General features: G+C 54.6%; 2 protein-coding genes across 2 annotated transcripts; one reads left to right on the forward strand and one right to left on the reverse strand.

The window, feature by feature from the left end:
- The first annotated feature begins 288 nt into the window (after positions 1-288).
- Positions 289-12,127, forward strand: ARHGAP35 (Rho GTPase activating protein 35). The gene is made up of 6 exons (XM_082496804.1): positions 289-4,103; positions 8,377-8,521; positions 9,076-9,153; positions 10,705-10,836; positions 11,309-11,414; positions 11,543-12,127. Exons 1-6 carry the CDS (start codon positions 408-410, stop codon positions 11,904-11,906), a joined length of 4,521 nt encoding a protein of 1,506 aa, XP_082352930.1. The 5' UTR covers positions 289-407; the 3' UTR covers positions 11,907-12,127.
- Positions 12,128-12,237: 110 nt separating this feature from the next.
- On the reverse strand, positions 12,238-15,413 carry LOC309682698 (uncharacterized protein). Its single transcript, XM_082496808.1, has 2 exons — positions 12,842-15,413; positions 12,238-12,781 (listed from the first exon to the last, which is right to left on the reverse strand). Exon 1 carries the CDS (start codon positions 14,140-14,142, stop codon positions 13,192-13,194), a length of 951 nt encoding a protein of 316 aa, XP_082352934.1. The 5' UTR covers positions 14,143-15,413; the 3' UTR covers positions 12,238-12,781; positions 12,842-13,191.
- Positions 15,414-21,469: the final 6,056 nt, after the last annotated feature.

A 21,469-nucleotide genomic window follows, 5' to 3' on the forward strand; every position in this document is an offset into this window, starting at 1 on the left:
GCCCACAAGCCGCTTGCGACGACGGTGGGGAAGCCGTGCCCGCTGCGGTTAGCGCTCGGTCGGATGCTGCGGCTTCGCCGCTGCCGCTATCTCCTCAATCATCGGCGCTGGCGTTCAAGTGCAAGGCGCATGAAACGGTACGGGTAGAATTCGGTCCGTTTGGGGTTCCTGAGCTGAAACGCTGATGGTTGTTTCTCTTTCTCCTAGGGGGAAACGTCGGCCGTCCAACGACGGGGACCAGCAAGAACTGAAGCGCTGCTGGTACGTACAGGATGGGAACGAGGAACTTCATCGCCCCGGCGCCCTGAGAACTGTCACCCCGCCTTCCACCGAGCTCCCAAGTCGCACCGGCTGCCGGAAACACTAATCCTCTCGGAAGCGGTTGACTGGGACAGGATGTGTGGACGATGATGATGGCAAGAAAGCAAGATGTTCGCATTCCCACCTATAACATTAGCGTGGTGGGATTATCCGGGACGGAGAAGGAGAAGGGGCAGTGCGGCATTGGGAAATCCTGCCTTTGCAACCGTTTTGTACGGCCCAGCGCGGATGAGTTCCACTTGGACCACACTTCGGTTCTCAGCACCAGTGACTTTGGGGGAAGGGTGGTCAATAATGACCATTTCCTCTACTGGGGGGAAGTCGTGCGTTCCCTGGAGGACTGCGTCGAATGTAAAATGCATGTTGTGGAACAGACGGAGTTTATCGACGACCAGACCTTTCAGCCTCACCGCAGCACGGCCCTGCAGCCCTATATCAAGAGGGCTGCCGCGACCAAACTGGCGTCGGCTGAAAAGCTCATGTACTTTTGCACTGATCAGCTCGGGCTGGAACAGGACTTTGAACAAAAACAGATGCCGGATGGAAAGCTGCTGGTGGATGGCTTTCTTCTCTGCATTGATGTTAGCAGGGGTATGAACAGGAACTTTGATGATCAGCTCAAATTCGTTTCAAACCTTTACAATCAACTAGCGAAAACAAAAAAGCCCATCGTGGTGGTCCTGACCAAGTGTGACGAAGGCGTGGAGCGGTACATTAGGGATGCACATACTTTTGCCTTAAGCAAAAAGAACCTCCAGGTCGTGGAGACGTCGGCTAGATCCAATGTGAACATTGACTTGGCTTTCAGCACCTTAGTGCAGCTGATTGATAAAAGCCGGGGAAAAACTAAAATCATCCCCTACTTCGAAGCTTTGAAACAGCAAAGTCAACAGATAGCTGCTGCTAAAGACAAGTACGAGTGGCTGGTCAGCCGCATCGTCAAAAACCACAACGAGACGTGGTCGAACGTGAACCGCAAGATGCAGTCCTCTCCGGAGTATCAGGATTACGTCTACCTGGAAGGAACGCAGAAAGCCAAAAAGCTGTTTCTGCAGCACGTCCACCACCTCAAGCAGGAGCACATAGAGCGCCGGCGGAAGATGTATCTCGCCATGCTTCCTCAAGCGTTCGAAGCCCTCATCCCGGACCTGGACGAAATAGATCACCTGAGCTGCGTAAAAGTGGAGAAGCTCTTGGAGACGAAGCCGGACTTTCTGAAATGGTTTATTGTCCTGGAAGAGACGCCCTGGGATGCCACGAGCCACATCGACAACATGGAGAACGAGCGCATTCCCTTCGACCTGATGGAGACCCAGCCCGCCGAGCAGCTCTACGAAGCTCACTTAGAAAAGCTGAGGAACGAGAGGAAAAGGGCGGAAATGAGAAGAGCTTTCAAAGAAAACCTGGAGACTTCCCCGTTCATCACGCCCGGGAAGCCCTGGGAGGAAGCGCGCAGTTTCATTATGAACGAGGATTTTTACATGTGGCTGGAGGAATCTATTTATATGGATATCTACAGCAAGCACCAAAAACAGATTATCGAAAAGGCAAAGGAGGAGTTTCAGGAGCTGCTCTTGGAGTACTCGGAGCTGTTTTACGAACTGGAGCTGGACGCTAAACCCAGCAAGGAGAAAATGGGCGTCATTCAGGACGTCTTGGGCGAAGAGCAAAGGTTCAAAGCTCTGCAGAAGCTGCAGGCTGAGCGGGACGCCCTTATTTTGAAGCACATCCACTTCGTGTATCACCCGACGAAGGAAACGTGTCCGAGCTGCCCGGTTTGCGTGGACTCTAAAATCGAGCACCTCATCAGCTCCCGCTTCATCAGGCCCTCCGAACGCAACCAGAAGAACTTGCTTTCGGACCCCAACATCGACAGGATCAATCTGGTGATCCTCGGCAAAGACGGTTTGGCGCGCGAGCTGGCCAACGAGATCCGGGCGCTCTGCACCAACGACGACAAGTACGTGATCGAAGGTAAGATGTACGAGCTGTCCCTGAGGCCGATCGAGGGCAACGTCCGGCTCCCCGTTAACTCTTTCCAGACACCCACCTTTCAGCCTCACGGTTGTCTCTGCCTTTACAACTCGAAGGAGTCGCTGTCCTACGTGGTGGAAAGCATCGAAAAGAGCAGAGAGTCGACCATCGGCAGGAGGGATAATCACTTGGTTCACCTTCCTCTGACGCTCATCCTCGTTAACAAGAGGGGGGACACCAGTGGCGAGACACTACATAGCTTGATACAGCAAGGCCAGCAGATCGCCAGCAAGCTGCAGTGCGTCTTTCTGGACCCCGCGTCTGCTGGCATCGGTTACGGCCGTAACATCAACGAGAAGCAGATCAGCCAGGTTTTGAAGGGGCTGCTGGACTCGAAACGCAACTTAAACCTCGTCAGCTCCACCTCCAGCATCAAAGACCTGGCGGACGTCGACCTTCGCATCGTCATGTGCTTGATGTGCGGAGATCCCTTCAACGCGGACGACATCCTCTTACCCATCCTGCAGTCCCAGACCTACAGACCTTCGCAGTGCGGCAGCAGCAGCTCCGTCCTCCTCGAGTTATCCATCGGGCCGCACAAGAGGCGCGTGGAGCTCTCCCTCCTTTCCTACCATTCCTCCTTTAGCATTAGGAAAAGCCGGCTCGTCCACGGGTACATCGTCTTTTACTCGGCGAAACGCAAGGCGTCCCTGGCCATGCTACGTGCCTTTCTCTGCGAGGTGCAGGATATCATCCCCATACAGGTCGTGGCGCTCACGGACGGCTCCATAGACATCCTGGACAACGATTTGAGCAGAGAGCAGCTCACCGAGGGTGAGGAGATCGCCCAGGAGATCGACGGCAAGTTCACCACGATACCTTGTAGCCAGCCGCAGCACAAGCTGGAGATTTTCCACTCGTTTTTTAAAGACGTGGTGGAGAAAAAAAACATCATCGAAGCCACCCACATGTACGACAACGTGGCCGAAGCCTGCAGCACCACGGAGGAGGTGTTCAACTCCCCTCGAGCGGGCTCCCCTCTCTGCAACTCCAACCTGCAGGACTCGGAGGAGGACGTCGAGCCCCCCACCTACAGCCCCTTCAGAGAGGACACGTCCATGCCCGCCCTGCCCAAAGACCACTCGAAGCTTTCCATGGAGCTGGAGGGGAACGACAGCTTGTCTTTCATTTCTGTCATGAGCACTTTTGAAAGCAAGCTGAACAACAAAGTACCTCCTCCGGTGAAACCAAAGCCCCCCGTGCATTTTGACATTACGAAGGGGGACCTGTCATATTTGGAACAGGGGCATCGGGACGGGCAGAGGAAGTCCGTGTCTTCGAGCAGCTGGTTGCCCACCGACTGCTTCGATCCTTCCGATTACGCCGAGCCCATGGACGCCGTGGTCAAACCTCGAAACGAAGAGGAGAACATCTACTCCGTGCCTCACGACAGCACCCAGGGCAAGATCATCACCATCCGAAACATTAACAAAACCCAATCGAATGGCAGCGGCAACGGCTCGGACAGCGAGATGGACACCAGCTCCCTGGAGCGGGGCCGCAAAGTCTCGGTGGTTAGCAAGCCCGTGCTGTATCGGACGCGCTGCACGAGGCTGGGCAGGTTTGCTAGCTACCGAACCAGCTTCAGTGTTGGGAGCGACGATGAGCTGGGACCCATTCGAAAGAAAGAAGAAGACCAGACTTCCCAAGGGTATAAAGGCGATAACGCCGCTATCCCCTACGAAACGGCCGACGGGGAAGATCCGAGGAGGAGGAACATCCTGCGCAGCCTGAGGAGGACGACGAAGGTAGGCCGGTGCTTTCTGCCCTTCGGTCGTGGGATTTGCGGGGTGGAGGTCAGGTCGTACCGCCGGGCGTGAAGCCTGAAGGAGGGCGGCAGCATTTGTGCGTTAACTCGCTGCCGGCGTGGACTTGCGTGAACTTGCGGTCCTATAGCGAAACCACCTCCGTCGTTTTCTACCGCGGGCATTCGGCTCTGACGACTTTGTCCTCGCCACGCGCTTCTGAGAAAGTTTGGTTTGGGCTCAGGAGTTAGGAGTTTCGAGGTACAGTTAACTGAAACGTGGGTGCTATGAAACGTGGCCTCCACGTGCCTTGTAAATTCTGTTTAACGAGGATGAACGTAGCGAAGTCGCTGTTATTGGTGTAGCGTCTTTTAAAGAAATGGGGAGAAGCTAGATGTGTCCGACCAGAGGTGACGCTCGTAAGTTGAGGAAACATCTAAGTTGTCTGTTGTTGTTGGGTTGCTCTTCTCAAGGCTCTTCTCTAGACGTGTCGTGCTGCCACAACTTTACAAAACCGGCCTTAAATCCACCTGGATTCGCTGCCGCTCTTGGGCAGGATGGTGGATCTGCTCTTTAGAGGGTGAAACTGGTTTTGGATGAACCCACCAGTTCAAGGTGCTGCGTGGTTGAGTAGTCTTTGGACTTTTTGGCCAACGGTTGGTGCGCCAAAGGCCAGCCTTTGCCCGTCGAAGGCCAGCGGGTTGACGCGCTGATGGCCAGCCTTTGCCCGCCGAAGGCCAGCGGGTTGACGCGCTGATGGCCAACCTTTGCCCGTCGAAGGCCAGCGGGTTGACGCGCTGATGGCCAGCCTTTGCCCGCCGAAGGCCAGCGGGTTGACGCGCTGATGGCCAGCCTTTGCCCGCCGAAGGCCAGCGGGTTGACGCGCTGACGGCCAGCCTTTGCCCGTCGAAGGCCAGCGGTTGACGCGCTGACGGCCAGCGGTTGACGCGCTGATGGCCAGCCTTTGCCCGTCGAAGGCCAGCGGGTTGACGCGCTGATGGCCAACCTTTGCCCGCCGAAGGCCAGCGGGTTGACGCGCTGACGGCCAGCCTTTGCCCGCCGAAGGCCAGCGGGTTGACGCGCTGATGGCCAGCCTTTGCCCGTCGAAGGCCAGCGGCTTGACGCGCTGACGGCCAGCCTTTGCCCGTCGAAGGCCAGCGGTTGACGCGCTGATGGCCAGCCTTTGCCCGCCGAAGGCCAGCGGGTTGACGCGCTGATGGCCAGCCTTTGCCCGCCGAAGGCCAGCGGGTTGACGCGCTGATGGCCAGCCTTTGCCCGCCGAAGGCCAGCGGGTTGACGCGCTGATGGCCAGCCTTTGCCCGCCGAAGGCCAGCGGGTTGACGCGCTGACGGCCAGCCTTTGCCCGCCGAAGGCCAGCGGGTTGACGCGCTGATGGCCAACGACTGGCCACCGAAAACCCACGCAGTCATGAGCGTGAGGTGGTGGTGGTGGGCGTGTGGTGTGCGTCCTGCCCTCCCCCCAGGATGTGGTGGACATCTTGGCTCCAGCGTGTGGATGCGGATGGAGACGCCGAGTCGTGTTTGCGTGGTCCATGGGAAGCCTGGCGCTGCGGTGGGATGGAAACACACGTGCGCACACACACACACATACACACAACATACAGAAACATACGATAGACACATTATATTAATGCACAGACGTTATATACATGCGGCATATACACAGGCAGACGTACATGCACATTCGTTAATATACGCACAAATTACGCACGTGTTATATACCTACACACAGACATCACACAGAGATGTTGTGTGTGTGGATAATGTATATATACTATATACGCGTATAGATGCACACATATATGCACGCACGCTATGAACACACGCTTATACACGCATATACATACCCGCTTTGCACACGCATGTTTTGAACGCTCGTTATATGCCTTATATACGTATATATACGTATACTTATATACGTAACACAGGCGGTGTTATATACGCGTCTATAGGGGCCCGTACACCGTATACGCCCGTACATCCCAGTGCGGGTGCGCATCCGTGTGGAAGGAAGAGGGGCGGCAGGAGGAGGAAGGGAAGTGGGGGGCTCCCGGCAGGAGGAGGGCAGCGGCAACCGCCGGACGTCCTGCTCGGAGCCGCCTGCCGCTGCGAAACCAATCAGGGTAATTAAGAGGCGTTATTAATTTCCACTGGAAACAAAAGGGAGAGCCGCCCGCAAAGGATCTGCCAAGCAGGAAGGAGCGATCCGAAATCCTCCGCTCCTCGGCGGGAGGACGGGGCTGGAGCGACGCTGGGGCCGGGACCGGGTTTCCAGTTGGGGGGTTTGGGTTTATAACTGGCTTTTTTTGGGGTTTCCAGCCATTTTTTTTTGGGTTTCGGTCCCGTGGTGTATTATAGCACATCCCCTTTTCCAAGGGGAAGCCGAAGGACGTGGCCGGGCAGCGGACGCTACCGCTGATAGCGGTGGTGGACATTTTAATTGCTCCTCGTTAATTTGGGGGATTTCTTTTTGAGTCGGGGTTTCATCTTCGTTTTGCAGATGGGAACGGTGCGCGGTGGCGGGTACCACCTCGCCCGGGCCGGAGGGGCGTTTGGGTTTCCACCTTTGCTTTGGTGACGTTGCGGGTTTTATTCGCCCGGTCTTTGAAGTTTAGCAGCAAAATCCTGAGCGTCAAATCGTGAAATGGGTTGGGATGGAAGGAACCTTCAAAGATCCCTGGGTAGGGCCACCTTCAACTAGATGAGGTTGCTCCACGCGTTGCCTAGAGAGTCATAGAAGGGATTGGGTTGAAAGGGACCTTCAAAGCCCGCCCAGTCCACCCCACTGCTGCGGGCAGGAACATCTTCCACCAGCCCAGGTTGCTCCAAGCCCCGGCCAACCTGGCCTTGAACACCTCCAGGGATGGGGCAACCACAGCTTCTCTGGGCAACCTGGGCCAGTGCCTCATCACCCTCATGGTAGAACATCTCACCCAACCCTCCCCTCTGGCAGTTTAAAACCGTTGCCCCTTGTCCTATCGCTACGGACCCCGGTCAAAGTCTCTCCCCATCTTCGAAGCCCCTTTGAAACGCCGCCAGAAGGTCTCTCTCCAGTATGTCCTTGTACTGGGGAGCCCAGCACTGGACCCAGGCGTGTCCTCACCAGCGCTGAGCAGAGGAGAAGGGTCACCCCCCTCCACCTGCCGGCAACTCTTTGTCTAACGCAGCCCAGGACACCATTGGCCACCTTCGTGCCACCTTACTGGCTCACGGTCAACTTGGTGTCCACCAAGACTTGCAGGTCCTTCTCTGCCGAGCTGCTTTCCAGCCGGGCCTTCCCCAGCATAGACTGGTTCCTGTGGTTCTTCCTCCTCCGTGGTAGGACTTTGCTTTTCTCCTTGTTGACCTTCGTGAGGTTCCCATCGGACCTGTCGAGGTCCTTCTGGACGGCAGCGGGACCCTCTGGGGTATCAGCCGCTTCAGTGTCGTCTTCAAACTCGCCGAGGGTACATCTGCCCCATCATCCAGATCGTTGATGAAGGTGTTAGACAGGACTTGGACCGAGGATTCACCGCTGGGCACTGGCCTCCAACTAGACTTTACTCCACCAATCGCCACCCCTTGGGCTTGGCCGTTCGGGTGCTCTTCCACCCACCTCACCCTCTGCTCATCATCGGCTTCTCCAGGAGAATCTGATGGAGATGGTGTCGGAGATGCCCAAGGAGACGCTGTCCGCCATTCTCCCCTCATCTGCCGGGCCAACCGCTTCATCCTAGGAGTTCACCCAACGTGGTGGGACCCAACCCACGTTGGGTGAACTTCCCCTTGGTGAAGGTCCCGTTGGGTTTCTCCCACTTTCTGGTCATTCCCTTCTGCACCCGGAGAGGTTTTTTCAGCTGTCGTGATGAAAACGGCGCCGCCGTTTCTTTTTCATGGAAGCCGTGACCTCCAGGAGGCTCCGCCTTAGACGCCGACGGGCGATGACGTTTGGGGTGAAATCCCTCAGCTTTGCGAAGCCTTCGGTCAGGTTTAATGTGCCGTAGTGGGGATTATTTGAATAAATATTTGAAATTTATTTGAATTTTATAATAAATTTTTTTATAATAAATTTTTTTAATAATACAAATTTTTTTAAATTTTTTTATAATAAATTTTTTTATAATTTTATATAAAATTTATTTGAATAAATAATAATAGGGGTCCGCTTGAATAAACCTCTTAATACGAGAAGAAGAATATATAATATAACGACGGGAATAAATAATAACGCGTTGGGATAAAATAATGCTTCAACTCCTCTCCGGTCCCTCCCGCAGAAACCAAAGCCCAAACCTCGGCCGTCCATCACGAAGACGACGTGGGAAAGCAACTATTTTGGGGTGCCTTTGACCACCGTAGTGACTCCAGAGAAACCCATCCCCGTCTTCATCGAGAGGTGCATCGAGTACATCGAAGCCACAGGTAAGAGCCCGGAGAAGGTCTCTTTGTTGCCGGCCGGAGGTTATCTTTGCCCACGGCAACCTCGGCTCGACGTGATTTGTTGTTTTTTTGGGAAGGTGTAAAATCTTCACCGGATCCTTTTTTATTTCCCGGTGAAACCAACGCTCCCGGAGAACCCCTCTCCCACCTTTGCTGGTCCCGTCCCGACCTCGGAGGGGGTTTGGAGGAGTGTTCAAAACTGAAATTTTTAATAAAAAAAAAAAAAAAAAATGGGGAGGGGTTAAAAAGAGAAACGAGGGAGGGTGAGAAGAAATTCCGCGCGGATTCTTTCCGCTTTTGCCGGGGAATTCCCTGGGGATGAAATCGCCGGTTGGGGGAGGGGGGAAACGAGGATTTCCTGGAGGAGCCCTGCGGGATTTGGAGGAGCGCATGAGACGTTTGGGTTTTAATGCCTATAAATAAGGCTTTATAGGGGGCGGGGGGGGGGGAGGTCGTCCCTAAAATCCACCCCCACTCCCCCCTCCCGGAATTTACGCGTCTTCCTCCCGCTGACGTCTCCTCTTCCTCCTCCCCAGGGCTGAGCACTGAGGGCATCTACCGCGTGAGCGGCAACAAGTCGGAGATGGAGAGCCTGCAGCGGCAGTTCGACCAGGGTAACCCCTTCCGTCCCCCAAATCCCTCCTTTCCCACCCCAAAATCTCCCGGGACCACAGCGTCCCCTCCGCCCCCACCGCCGAAGGGCTTTTTAGGATGAAAACGGCGTTTGGCCCCGTGTTGTTTTGTTGGTTTTTGGGTTTTTTTTAAGACCCCGGATACCGGCCGTGCCGTCCCGGCGAGTGCCGCCGCTCCCGGTTTTGTGCTTTTTTTTTTTTGCTTTTTTTTGCCTTTTTTTGCCTTTTTTTTTTGCCTTTTTTTTTTGCCTTTTTTTTTTGCCTTTTTTTTTTGCCTTTTTTTGCCTTTTTTTGCCCTTTTTTGCCCTTTTTTTGCCTTTTTTGCCCTTTTTTTGCCCTTTTTTGCCTTTTTTTGCCCTTTTTTTGCCTTTTTTTTGCCTTTTTTTTGCCTTTTTTTGCCTTTTTTTGCCTTTTTTTGCCTTTTTTTGCCTTTTTTTGCCTTTTTTTGCCTTTTTTTGCCTTTTTTTGCCTTTTTTGCCTTTTTTTGCCTTTTTTTGCCTTTTTTTGCCTTTTTTTGCCTTTTTTTGCCTTTTTTTGCCTTTTTTTGCCTTTTTTTGCCTTTTTTTGCCTTTTTTTGCCTTTTTTTGCCTTTTTTTGCCTTTTTTTGCCTTTTTTTGCCTTTTTTTGCCTTTTTTTGCCTTTTTTTGCCTTTTTTTGCCTTTTTTTGCCTTTTTTTGCCTTTTTTTGCCTTTTTTTGCCTTTTTTTGCCTTTTTTTGCCTTTTTTTGCCTTTTTTTGCCTTTTTTTGCCTTTTTTTGCCTTTTTTTGCCTTTTTTTGCCTTTTTTTGCCTTTTTTTGCCTTTTTTTGCCTTTTTTTGCCTTTTTTTGCCTTTTTTTGCCTTTTTTTGCCTTTTTTTGCCTTTTTTTGCCTTTTTTTGCCTTTTTTTGCCTTTTTTTGCCTTTTTTTGCCTTTTTTTGCCTTTTTTTTGCCTTTTTGCCTTTTCTTTTCTTTTTTTTTCTTTTTTTTGCCTTTTTTTTTCTTTTTTTTCTTTTTTTTGCCCTTTTTTGCCCTTTTTTGCCCTTTTTTGCCCTTTTTTGCCCTTTTTTGCCCTTTTTTGCCCTTTTTTGCCCTTTTTTGCCCTTTTTTGCCCTTTTTTGCCCTTTTTTGCCCTTTTTTGCCCTTTTTTGCCCTTTTTTGCCCTTTTTTGCCCTTTTTTGCCCTTTTTTTGCCTTTTTTGCCTTTTTTTTGCCTTTTTTTTGCCTTTTTTTGCCTTTTTTTGCCTTTTTTTTGCTTTTTTTTTGCTTTTTTTTGCTTTTTTTTGCTTTTTTTTTGCTTTTTTTTTTGCCTTTTTTTTTTTTCTGGCTGTTTTCTCCTTTTTTCGGCGCCCCTCCTTCGCCCATTTCCGTGCGGCTGCAAACGCCTCCGGGCTTCGCCTCCGCTGCGAAAACGAGAAGATTCGGCTCAGCCCAAGCCCACGGTGACGCCGAACCGCTTCGGGGGCGGCCAACCCCCTCTCCGGTGGCGTTTTTTTGGGGGGTTGCGAGTGAGGCTGTAACCCTGAGATTTTTTTTTTTGCCCCCTCCCCCTGCGCAGATCACGGTCTGGATCTGGCGGAGAAGGATTTCACCGTCAACACCGTGGCCGGCGCCATGAAGAGTTTCTTCTCCGAGTTGCCCGAACCCCTGGTCCCCTACTCCATGCAGGTTGAACTGGTGGAAGCCCACAGTGAGTACACCCCCACCCCCCCACCCCCCGCCGGCTCCGGCTCCTCCTTCGTTAACACCGTACCGCCTCGTTTGCCGGCGGCGGCTCGTTAATCCGTAGCATAAAAACCCCGTTTTCCGCATCCCTCTCTTTTTAATTCGCGCCTTCCGAACCCCTTTCGGATGGGAGATGCTTCCGTCGCCGCGGCGCGGGTTTTCGCCGGGTTTTATTTTGCCGAAGCGTCATCGTCCTCGTCCCCCTCCAAAAAAAAAAAAAAAACAAAAAAAAAAATCAAATCAAATCCCTCTCTCCTTTTCCGTAAGCTGAGGAGGGGAATCCCGGCAGCGGAGGGGGTGGGGGTGGCACCCGGTGAACGTTTCCTCTTGCCGCGGTGGTGGTGTCCCCCCCACCCCCTCCCCCCCCCCAAAAAAAAAAAAAAACAAAAAACCAAAACAAAACCAAAAACCCTTAATTTTTTCTTCCCTCCCGGCAGAAATCAACGACCGGGAGCAGAAGCTGCACGCGCTGAAGGAGGTGTTGAAGAAGTTTCCCAAGGAGAACTACGAGGTCTTCAAATACGTCATCAGCCACTTGAACAAGTACGTATCGAATTGGGGTGGGGTGGGGGGGGTTGTCCCGGCCGGATGGGACAACCCCGAAACCTGCGGTGGGAGGTGGTGTGAAACCCATGAGGAAGGAGGGACCGTCCCTCTCCGTCTTCCCGTAGGGTGAGCCACAACCACCGGGTCAACCTGATGACCAGCGAGAACCTCTCCATCTGCTTCTGGCCCACCCTCATGAGACCCGATTTCAGCACGATGGACGCCCTGACGGCCACCCGTACCTACCAGACAATCATCGAACTCTTCATCCAGCAGTGCCCCTTCTTTTTCTACAACCGGCCCATCCTCGAACCCCCCAACGCCGCTCCCGCCTCGCCTTCCTCCCTCCCCCCCGCCGCCCCCTTCCTCCCCGCCGCGCCTCCCGCCGCCGCTCAACCTTCCCCTCCCCGTACTCCGCCGCCATCGCCGCAATCGCCCCTCCAACCGCTCCTCCCGGCTCAGCTCCACGCGGAGCAGCACACACTGTGAAGCCGTCCGCGGTTGGGGGTGGGGGGGTGGGAGGAGGAGGAGGAGTTTTGGGGGGGGGCCCAAAAAAAAAAAAAAATAAGAAAAGAACAACCGGAAAACGAACGAAACCAACGACCGCGAAAATTTGGGGTTGGGTGACGGCGCAGGCGAACGCCGGGTTTGGGCTCTGCTCCGGCGGGATGGGTGGATTTGGGGTCCCAGGAGGAGGATTATTTTTTTTTTTGGGGGGGGGGGGGGGGGGGGATTTTCCCCCTCCCCCCGCGTTTCGGTTTGGCCACCGGGGGAGGGGTTGAAATTAGGGGGGGGTGGGAGGGGGGCCGCCTATGAGGAGCGGACGCGGCGCCGGTGGACCCACGTTTCGGGGACGGATGGGACGTTTCTCCGGCTGCCCCTGGACTTTTCGGCTCGGCTCCGGCGTTGCCGAAACTCCGGCGCGTCCCACCGGAGGCGGCTGGTGGCTCACCGGGCACCTTCTGAAGCTCAGCTGATGTGGTCCCAAGGCTTGTCCGGCGCGGCTCCAGTTTGCCCAGCGTGACCCCAAGGCGCGTCCAGCGTGCCACGGTGAAGCTCAAGGCTCCGCCAGTGTGGTCCAGCATGGGCTTGATGGTCATCTGGTGGGACCTGAGGTTCATCCAGTGTGATCCTGCACGGTCCTGGGCTTGTTCCGGGCAGGCCAAGGGTCATCCAACGTGGTCCAGCGTGGCCTCAGGCTCATCCAACGTGGTCCAGCTTAGCCCAAGGCTCATCCAACGTGGTCCAGCGTGGCCTCAGGCTCATCCAACGTGGTCCAGCTTAGCCCAAGGCTCATCCAACGTGGTCCAGAGTGGCTTCAGGCTCATCCAACCTTCTCCAGCTAGCCCTCAGGCTCATCCAACCTTCTCCAGCTAGCCCAAAGCTCATCCAACCTTCTCCAGCTAGCCCAAGGCTCATCCAACCTTCTCCAGCTAGCCCTCAGGCTCATCCAACCTTCTCCAGCTAGCCCAAAGCTCATCCAACGTTCTCCAGCTTAGCCCAAGGCTCATCCAACGTGGTCCAGCGTGGCCTCAGGCTCATCCAACGTGGTCCAGCTTAGCCCAAGGCTCATCCAACGTGGTCCAGAGTGGCCTCAGGCTCATCCAACGTGGTCTACCTTAGCCCAAGGCTCATCCAGTGTGGTCCAGCATGGCCTCAGGTTCATCCAGTGTTCTCCAGCTAGCCCAAGGCTTGTCCAATGTGGCCTCAGGCTCATCCAGCCTTCTCCAGCTAGCCCAAGGCTCATCCAACCTTCTCGAGCTTAGCCCAAGGCTCATCCAGTGTGGTCTAGCGTGGCCTCAGGCTCATCCAACCTTCTCGAGCTTAGCCCAAGGCACATCCAACGTGGTCCAGCATGGCCTGAGGCTCCTCCAGTGTGGTCCAGCGTGGCCTGAGGCTCCTCCAGTGTGGTCCAGCGTGGTCTGAGACTCCTCCAGTGTGGTCCAGCGTGGTCTGAGACTCCTCCAACGTGATCCAGCGTGGTCTGAGGCTCCTCCAGTGTGGTCCAGCGTGGTCTGAGGCTCCTCCAGTGTGGTCCAGCGTGGTCTGAGGCTCCTCCAGTGTGGTCCAGCGTGGTCTGAGGCTCCTCCAGTGTGGTCCAGCGTGGTCTGAGGCTCCTCCAGTGTGGTCCAGCGTGGTCTGAAGCTCCTCCAGTGTGGTCCAGCGTGGTCTGAGGCTCCTCCAGTGTGGTCCAGCGTGGTCTGAGGCTCCTCCAGTGTGGTCCAGCGTGGTCTGAGGCTCCTCCAACGTAGTCCAGCATGGTCTGAGGCTCATCCAGTGTGATCCAATATGGCCCGAAGCTCCTCCAGTGTGGTCCAGCATGGCCTGAAGCTCCTCCAGTGTGGTCTAGCGTGGTCTGAGGCTCATCCAACGTGGTCCAGCATGACTTGAGGCTCATCCAGTGTTGTCCAGTATGGCCCAAAGCTCCTCCAGTGTGGTCCAGCGTGGTCTGAGGCTCATCCAACGTGGTCCAGCATGACTTCAGGCTCCTCCAACCTGGTCCAGTATGGCCCGAAGCTCCTCCAGTGTGGTCCAGCGTGGTCTGAAGCTTCTCCAACCTGGTCCAGCATGACTTGAGGCTCCTCCAGTGTGGTCCAGCGTGGTCTGAGGCTCCTCCAGTGTGGTCCAGCGTGGCCTGAGGCTCCTCCAACGTGATCCAGCATGACCTGAGGTTCCTCCAGCGTGGTCCAGCATGACCTGAGGTTCCTCCAGCGTGGTCCAGCATGACCTGAGGTTCCTCCAGCGTGGTCCAGCATGACCTGAGGTTCCTCCAGCGTGGTCCAGCATGGCCTGAGGCTCATCCAATGTGATCCAATATGGCCCGAAGCTCCTCCAGTGTGGTCCAGCATGGCCTGAAGCTCCTCCAGTGTGGTCTAGCGTGGTCTGAGGCTCATCCAACGTGGTCCAGCATGACTTGAGGCTCATCCAGTGTTGTCCAGTATGGCCCAAAGCTCCTCCAGTGTGGTCCAGCGTGGCCTGAGGCTCCTCCAGTGTGGTCCAGCGTGGCCTGAGGCTCCTCCAGTGTGGTCCAGCGTGGCCTGAGGCTCCTCCAGTGTGGTCCAGCGTGGCCTGAGGCTCCTCCAGTGTGGTCCAGCGTGGTCTGAGGCTCCCCCAATGTGATCCAGCATGACTTGAGGTTCATCCAACGTGGTCCAGCATGACCTGAGGTTCCTCCAACCTGGTCCAGCATGACCTGAGGTTCCTCCAACCTGGTCCAGCATGACCTGAGGTTCCTCCAACCTGGTCCAGCATGACTTGAGGCTCATCCAGTGTTGTCCAGTATGGCCCAAAGCTCCTCCAGTGTGGTCCAGTATGGCCCAAAGCTCCTCCAGTGTGGTCCAGCGTGGTCTGAGGCTCCTCCAGTGTGGTCCAGCGTGGTCTGAGGCTCCTCCAACGTGGTCCAGCGTGGTCTGAGGCTCCTCCAACGTGGTCCAGCGTGGTCTGAGGCTCCTCCAGTGTGGTCCAGCGTGGTCTGAGGCTCCTCCAGTGTGGTCCATCATGACTTCTGGCTCCTCCAACCTGGTCCAGTATGGCCCAAAGCTCCTCCAGTGTGGTCCAGCGTGGTCTGAAGCTTCTCCAACCTGGTCCAGCATGACTTGAGGTTCATCCAGTGTGGTCCAGTATGGCCCCAAGCTCCTCCAGTGGGGTCCACCATGACTTGGGGCTCCCCCAACGTGGTCCAGCGCATCCCCCCGCCTCATCGGCCGGGCCCCCAGGCTCCCCCACCCCTCCCCCAAAAAAACCAAACCCTCGGTGGACCCCACCTCCCCCTCCCCCCCCCCCCTCTTCCGCCCCTCCCCCCGGATTTTGGCATTAAGCACTTACCGGAGGGGGTCGGGATCCACTGCCCCCTCCCCCCAAACCCCCTTTTTGGGCTGAATTTTGGGGAAAAGCCGGTGGCGATTCGGGGGAGTTGGGCTGAGGAGGGGGCGGCGAGGGGGGGGGGAGGGTCGGTTTGGGGAAAGAAAGTTGGAATTTGGCTGCGGTGAGGATGCCGGGGGGGATATTGGGGGGGGGGGGGGGTGTTCGTGTCCCCCCCCCCCCCCCCTCCCAGTACCGGGGTGGTTTTAAACTGGATTTTCATGGTACCACTGGGAGCGCACAGCTCCCGCCGCCCCTCCTGGGTCTCTTCGCACTTTACGATGCCCCAATTTCCCCCCCCCCCCCCCCCCCGCAAAGTGATGAAAACAGCCCAAACCCCCCCAAAAAAACACCCCCACCCCCCACCCTGAGGGGGCTCCTCCGGCTCACGGAAACCCCCCAAAAAGGGCTTTTTTTTTTTTTTTTTTTAATTTTTTTTGGTGTCCCCCCCAAATTCCTCCAGTTTTAAAAGGAAAAATGTTGGTGTAAAGAGCGGCCACCGACGGCTTTGCCTTTTTTTTGGGTTTTTTTGGGTTTTTTTTTTTTTTTGGCGTTTTTACTAAAACTGGCCAAAAAAACCCCAAAAGAAGTAAAAAAAAAAAATGGGGCAAAACACTACATTTTAACCGTTTTCCTCCTTTCCCGTCCGCCGCGGCCTCTCCTCCGCCCGCCGCCGTTTTGGGACAAAACCTCCCAATTTTGGGGATTTTTTTGTTTTTTGTTTTTTTTTGTTTTTTTTTTTCATCCTGTGTATTTAGGGTGTTTTTTTTGGGGGGGGGGAGGGGGACACCCCCCAACACCACCCTATAGAAATCTCCCCCAAATCATCATCATTTTTTAATTTTTTTTTAAATTTTTTTTTTTAAATATATAAATTTCCCCCAAATCATCATCATTTTTTAAATTTTTTTTTTAATTTTTTTTTTTAAATATATAATATGGGCCGTAAGTTATTGGTTGAAATACTTAATAAACCCCCCCCCCAAAAACCACAATTTAAAATTTTTCCCTCCGCTGCGCAACGAGGAAAACCAACAACAACAACAAAAAAAAAAACCCCAATTTTCAGCAATTCCGCTGCAAAAAAAAAAAAAAAAAAATTAAAAAAAAAAATTAAAAAATGGGATTTTCGGGGGCGACGCCGGCGCTAACGGTTTTCTTTGTATTTTTAGGGCGTAAACACCCCCCTCCCCCCCCTCCCCCCGTAGTTTTGGTGATAGACAATGCCTTTTTCTGCTTCTTTTAAGGACGTTTTTAACAATTTGTGGTATTTTCTGGGCCGATGCGATTAGTGCATGAAAAAAAAAAAAAAAAAAAAAGAAAAAAAAAAAAGAAAAGGAAAAAACACACACACACACACACACACAAAAAATAAATAAAATAAATAAAATCGTGTTTAACGCTCGGGGGGTCCCGTTGGGCCCTTTTACTGCTGAATTTCAACAGAAAAAAACAAAAAAAAAACAAAAAAAAAAGAAAAAAATCGCAAAAAAAAAAAAAAAAAGAAGGAAGATGAGAAAAAAAAAAAAATAATAATAATAATTCCGGAGTTGTTGTTGTTTTTTGGGGGGTTTTGGGGGGTTTTGGGAGGGGAAGACCGGGGCGTTGGCTGCGGCAAAGAGGGAGCCGGGTTCAAACTGGGCTTGGTGGGGTGGGAACCAGTTGCAAACTGGGAATGGGTGGGAAAGTGGGCACGGCAAACTGGAGACCAGTTGCCAACTGGGCTTGGCGGGCTGGGAACCAGTTGCCAACTGGGCTTTAAGGACTGGAAAGCGGCTGCAAACTGGGAACTGGGTGCTGCAAAGTGGGAACCAGTTGCAAACTGGGAACCAGTTGCTAACTGGGCTTAGTGGGCTGCAAACCAGTTGCCAACTGTGGCACTGCAACCTGGAGACCAGTTGCCAACTGGGCTTGGCGGGCTGGGAACCAGTTGCGAACTGGGCTTCAAGGACTGGGAAGTGGCTGGGAACTGGGAACTGGGTGCTGCAAACTGGGAACCAGTTGCAAACTGGGAACCAGTTGCCAACTGGGCTCATTGGGCTGCGAACCAGTTGCCAACTGGGGCTCTGCGACCTGGAAACCAGTTGCCAACTGGGCTTGGCGGGCTGGGAACCAGTTGCCAACTGGGCTTTAAGGACTGGAAAGCGGCTGCAAACTGGGAACTGGGTGCTGCAAAGTGGGAACAAGTTGCAAACTGGGAACCAGTTGCTAACTGGGCTTAGTGGGCTGCAAACCAGTTGCCAACTGGGGCACTGCAACCTGGAGACCAGTTGCCAACTGGGCTTGGCGGGTTGGGAACCAGTTACGAACTGGGCTTTAAGGACTGGGAAGTGGCTGAGAACTGGGAACTGGGTGCTGCAAACTGGGAACTGGGTGCTGCAAACTGGGAACCAGTTGCAAACTGGGCTTAGTGGGCTGCAAACCAGTTGCCAACTGTGGCACTGCAACCTGGAGACCAGTTGCCAACTGGGCTTGGCGGGCTGGGAACCAGTTGCGAACTGGGCTTCAAGGACTGGGAAGTGGCTGGGAACTGGGTGCTGCAAACTGGGAACCAGTTGTAAACTGGGAACCAGTTGCAAACTGGGCTTAGTGGGCTGCAAACCAGTTGCCAACTGGGGCACTGCAACCTGGAGACCAGTTGCCAACTGGGCTTGGCGGGCTGGGAACCAGTTGCAAACTGGGCTTGGTGGACTGGGAACCAGTTACAAACTGGGAACAGGCAACAAACTGGGAACGTGGCACTGCAAACTGGAAACCAGTTGATAGCTGGGCTTGGTGGACTGGGAACCAGTTACAAACTGGGAACTGGGCACTCCAAACTGGGAACTGGGCACTCCAAACTGGAAACCAGTTGCAAGCTGGGCTTGGTGGACTGGGAACCAGTTACAAACTGGGAACGGGCGGCAAACTGGGAAATGGGCACTACAAACCAGTTACAAACTGGGCTTGGCGGACTGGGAAGCAGCTGCAGACTGGGAACCAGTTGCCAACTGGGCTTTGAGGACTGGGAACCAACTGGGAACTGGAAACCAGTTGCCAACTGGGCTTGGCAGACTGGGAACCAATTGCCAACTGGGTTTTGAGGACTGGAAAGCAGCTGCAAACTGGGAACTGCAAACTGGAAACCAGTTACCAGCTGGGCTTGTTGGGCCAGAAACCAGTTGCGAACCATTTGCAAACCAGTTGCCAACTGGGCTTGGCGGACTGGGAACCAGTTGCAAACTGGGGTTGGTGGACTTGGAAGCAGTTACAAACTGGGAATGGGCAACAAACTGGGAACTGGGCACTGCAAACTGGAAACCAGTTGCAAGCTGGGCTTGGTGGACTGGGAACCAGTTACAAACTGGGAACTGGGCACTCCAAACTGGAAACCAGTTGCAAGCTGGGCTTGGTGGACTGGGAAGCAGTTACAAACTGGGAACTGGGCACTCCAAACTGGAAACCAGTTGCAAGCTGGGCCTGGTGGACTGGGAAGCAGTTACAAACTGGGAACGGGCGGCAAACTGGGAAATGGGCACTACAAACCAGTTACAAACTGGGCTTGGCGGACTGGGAAGCAGCTGCAGACTGGGAACCAGTTGCCAACTGGGCTTTGAGGACTGGGAACCAACTGGGAACTGGAAACCAGTTGCCAACTTGTCTTGGCGGACTGGGAACCAGTTGCAAACTGAGCTTGGTGGACTGGGAACCAGTTACAAACTGGGAACTGGGCAGTGCAAACTGGAAACCAGTTGCAAGCTGGGTTTGGTGGACTGGGAAGCAGTTACAAACTGGGAATGGGCAACAAACTGGAAACCAGTTGCAAGCTGGGCTTGGTGGACTGGGAACCAGTTACAAACTGGGAACAGGCAACAAACTGGGAACTGGGCACTCCAAACTGGAAACCAGTTGCAAGCTGGGCTTGGCGGACTGGGAACCAGTTACAAAGTGGGAATGGGCAGCAAACTGGGAACTGGGCACTGCAAACTGGAAACCAGTTGCAAACTGGAAACCAGTTGCAAACTGGGCTTGGCGGACTGGGGAGACCCCGCAAACTGGGAAAAGGCGGCAGATCGGCCTTTGCAAACTGGGCAAACCCCGTTTTCAGCTTAATCGATAGGAATTTGGGCAAATCGGCTGCAATTTGGGGCTTTTTATATATATTTATTGTTTTTCCCCCTCTTTCCGGGTTCTCCGCGAAGAAATTGGGGACAAATCCGTTGGGTTTTTGTGTTTTTTTTTTTTTTTTGTTCTTTTTTTCCACCTTTTTGATTTCCCATCCCCACTCCCACCCCCGGGGGCTGCAAAAACCGGGGCTAAAAACGCCCTTTTCCGGTACGGCGGCTTAAGAAACACTCATTTTTTTATTATTTTATTAGTAATATATTTTATTAGTAACCCCTCCCCACCCCCCCCACCCCTCCACCCCCCCCCCAGAAACGAATTTTGCTCAACCCCCTCATTTTTTGCCCCTGGAGAAGGGGGGTGGGGGGGGGGTAATTGGATTTTAATCCACCACACCCCCCCCCCCGGGTATTTTGGATACTTTGGGGGGGGGTTAATCCTTCGGGGGGGGGGGTATTCCTCCTGGGGGGGGGTAATCCCCCTGGGGGGGGGGGGTAATCCCCGGGGGGGGGATTTAAGTCTCCTGGGGGGGATTAATTCCCCTGGGGGGGGGGGGATATTAATCCTCCAAGGGGGCAATTAATCCTCCCGGGGGGGGGGGGGGATTAATCATTTTAGGGGGGGCGGATTCCTCCCAGGGTGGGTTGAATCTTTGGGGGGGGGGGGTAATTCTTCTGGGGGGGCAGTTTAACCCCCCTGAGGGTGGGTTTAATCCTCCTGGGGGGGGGTAACCCCCCCAGATGAGTTTAATTCTCCTGGGGGGGGTCCTGATCCTCCTGGGGGGGGGTTTAACCCCCCCCAGATGAGTTTAATCCTCTTGGGGGGGGGTGTCCTGATCCTCCTGGGGGGGGGGGGCGGCATTACCCCCCCCCAAGATGAGTTTAATCCTCCTGGGGAGGGGGCGTCCTGATTTTCCTGGGGGGGGTAACCCCCCAAGATGGGCTTAATTCTCCTGGGGGGGGTGTTCATCCTCCTGGGGGGGTGGTCCTGATCCTCCTGGGGGGGGGGTTTAACCCCCCCCCAGATGAGTTTAATTCTCCTGGGGGGGTCCTGATCCTCCTGGGGGGGGTTTCATCCTCCCGGGGGGGTGGTCCTGATCCTCCTGGGGGGGGGTTAACCCCCCCCAGATGAGTTTAATTCTCCTGGGGGGGTCCTGATCCTCCTGGGGGGGGGGTTAACCCCCCCCAGATGAGTTTAATCCTCCTGGGGGGGGGGGGGGGGGAGCACTAACCCCCCCAGATGAGTTTAATCCTCTTGGGGGAGGGGGGGGGGGGGGTCCTGATCCTCCTGGGGGGGGTTCATCCTCCTGGGGGGGGGGGGGGGGGAGCACTAACCCCCCCCAGATGAGTTTAATCCTCCTGGGGGGGTCCTGACCCTCCTGGAGGAGCCGTAACCCCCCCAGATGGGTTTAATCCTCCTGGGGGGGGGGGGGGTGTCCTGATTTTCCTGGGGGGGGGGGGGGGGTAACCCCCCAAAATGAGTTTAATTCTCCTCGGGGGGGTGTGGTGTGGGGGTCCTCATCCTAACAGATGGGAATTTAACCCCCCCCCCCCAGGGTGGATTTTACCCCCCCCCCCCCCCACCCCAACAAGGGGCTATTTTCCTGCCCCACCAGTGGGGGGGGGGGGGTGGGGGGGGGCTGGGGGGGTGGGGGGGGGTCACTTCTCGGGGGGTTCCTCGGGAACGATCTCCACCTCGAGACGGCCGACGTAGAGGGAGAGGGCGCAGAGCCAGAGGAGGGCGAGCAGCGCGGCGGCGGCGGCGTTGGCGGCGGCGGTGGGCGCCGGCAACATCATGGGGCGCCGGAGAAGGACGAGGTTTACCAAGTAGGAACCCGCCCCGTAGGAAACGCAGAGCCCCCCCAGGATGAAAAACCCTAAAAAAAAAAAAAAAAAATTAAAAAGAAAAAATTAAAAAAAAAAAAACAAACAACAACAAAAAAAAAAACCCAAACAAAACGACCCCCAAACCCCAACGAACGGCAATTAAAAAAAAAAAAAGGAGAAATAAAGGCGAAAAAGAGGGCGGTTGGAATATTTTAAGGAATATTTTAAGGGGGGGGGGTATGGGGGGGGGGGATTTAGGGG

This window comes from Vanellus vanellus (genome assembly GCF_965231255.1).
Source record: "Vanellus vanellus genome assembly, chromosome: 31".
Taxonomy (NCBI): domain Eukaryota; kingdom Metazoa; phylum Chordata; class Aves; order Charadriiformes; family Charadriidae; genus Vanellus; species Vanellus vanellus.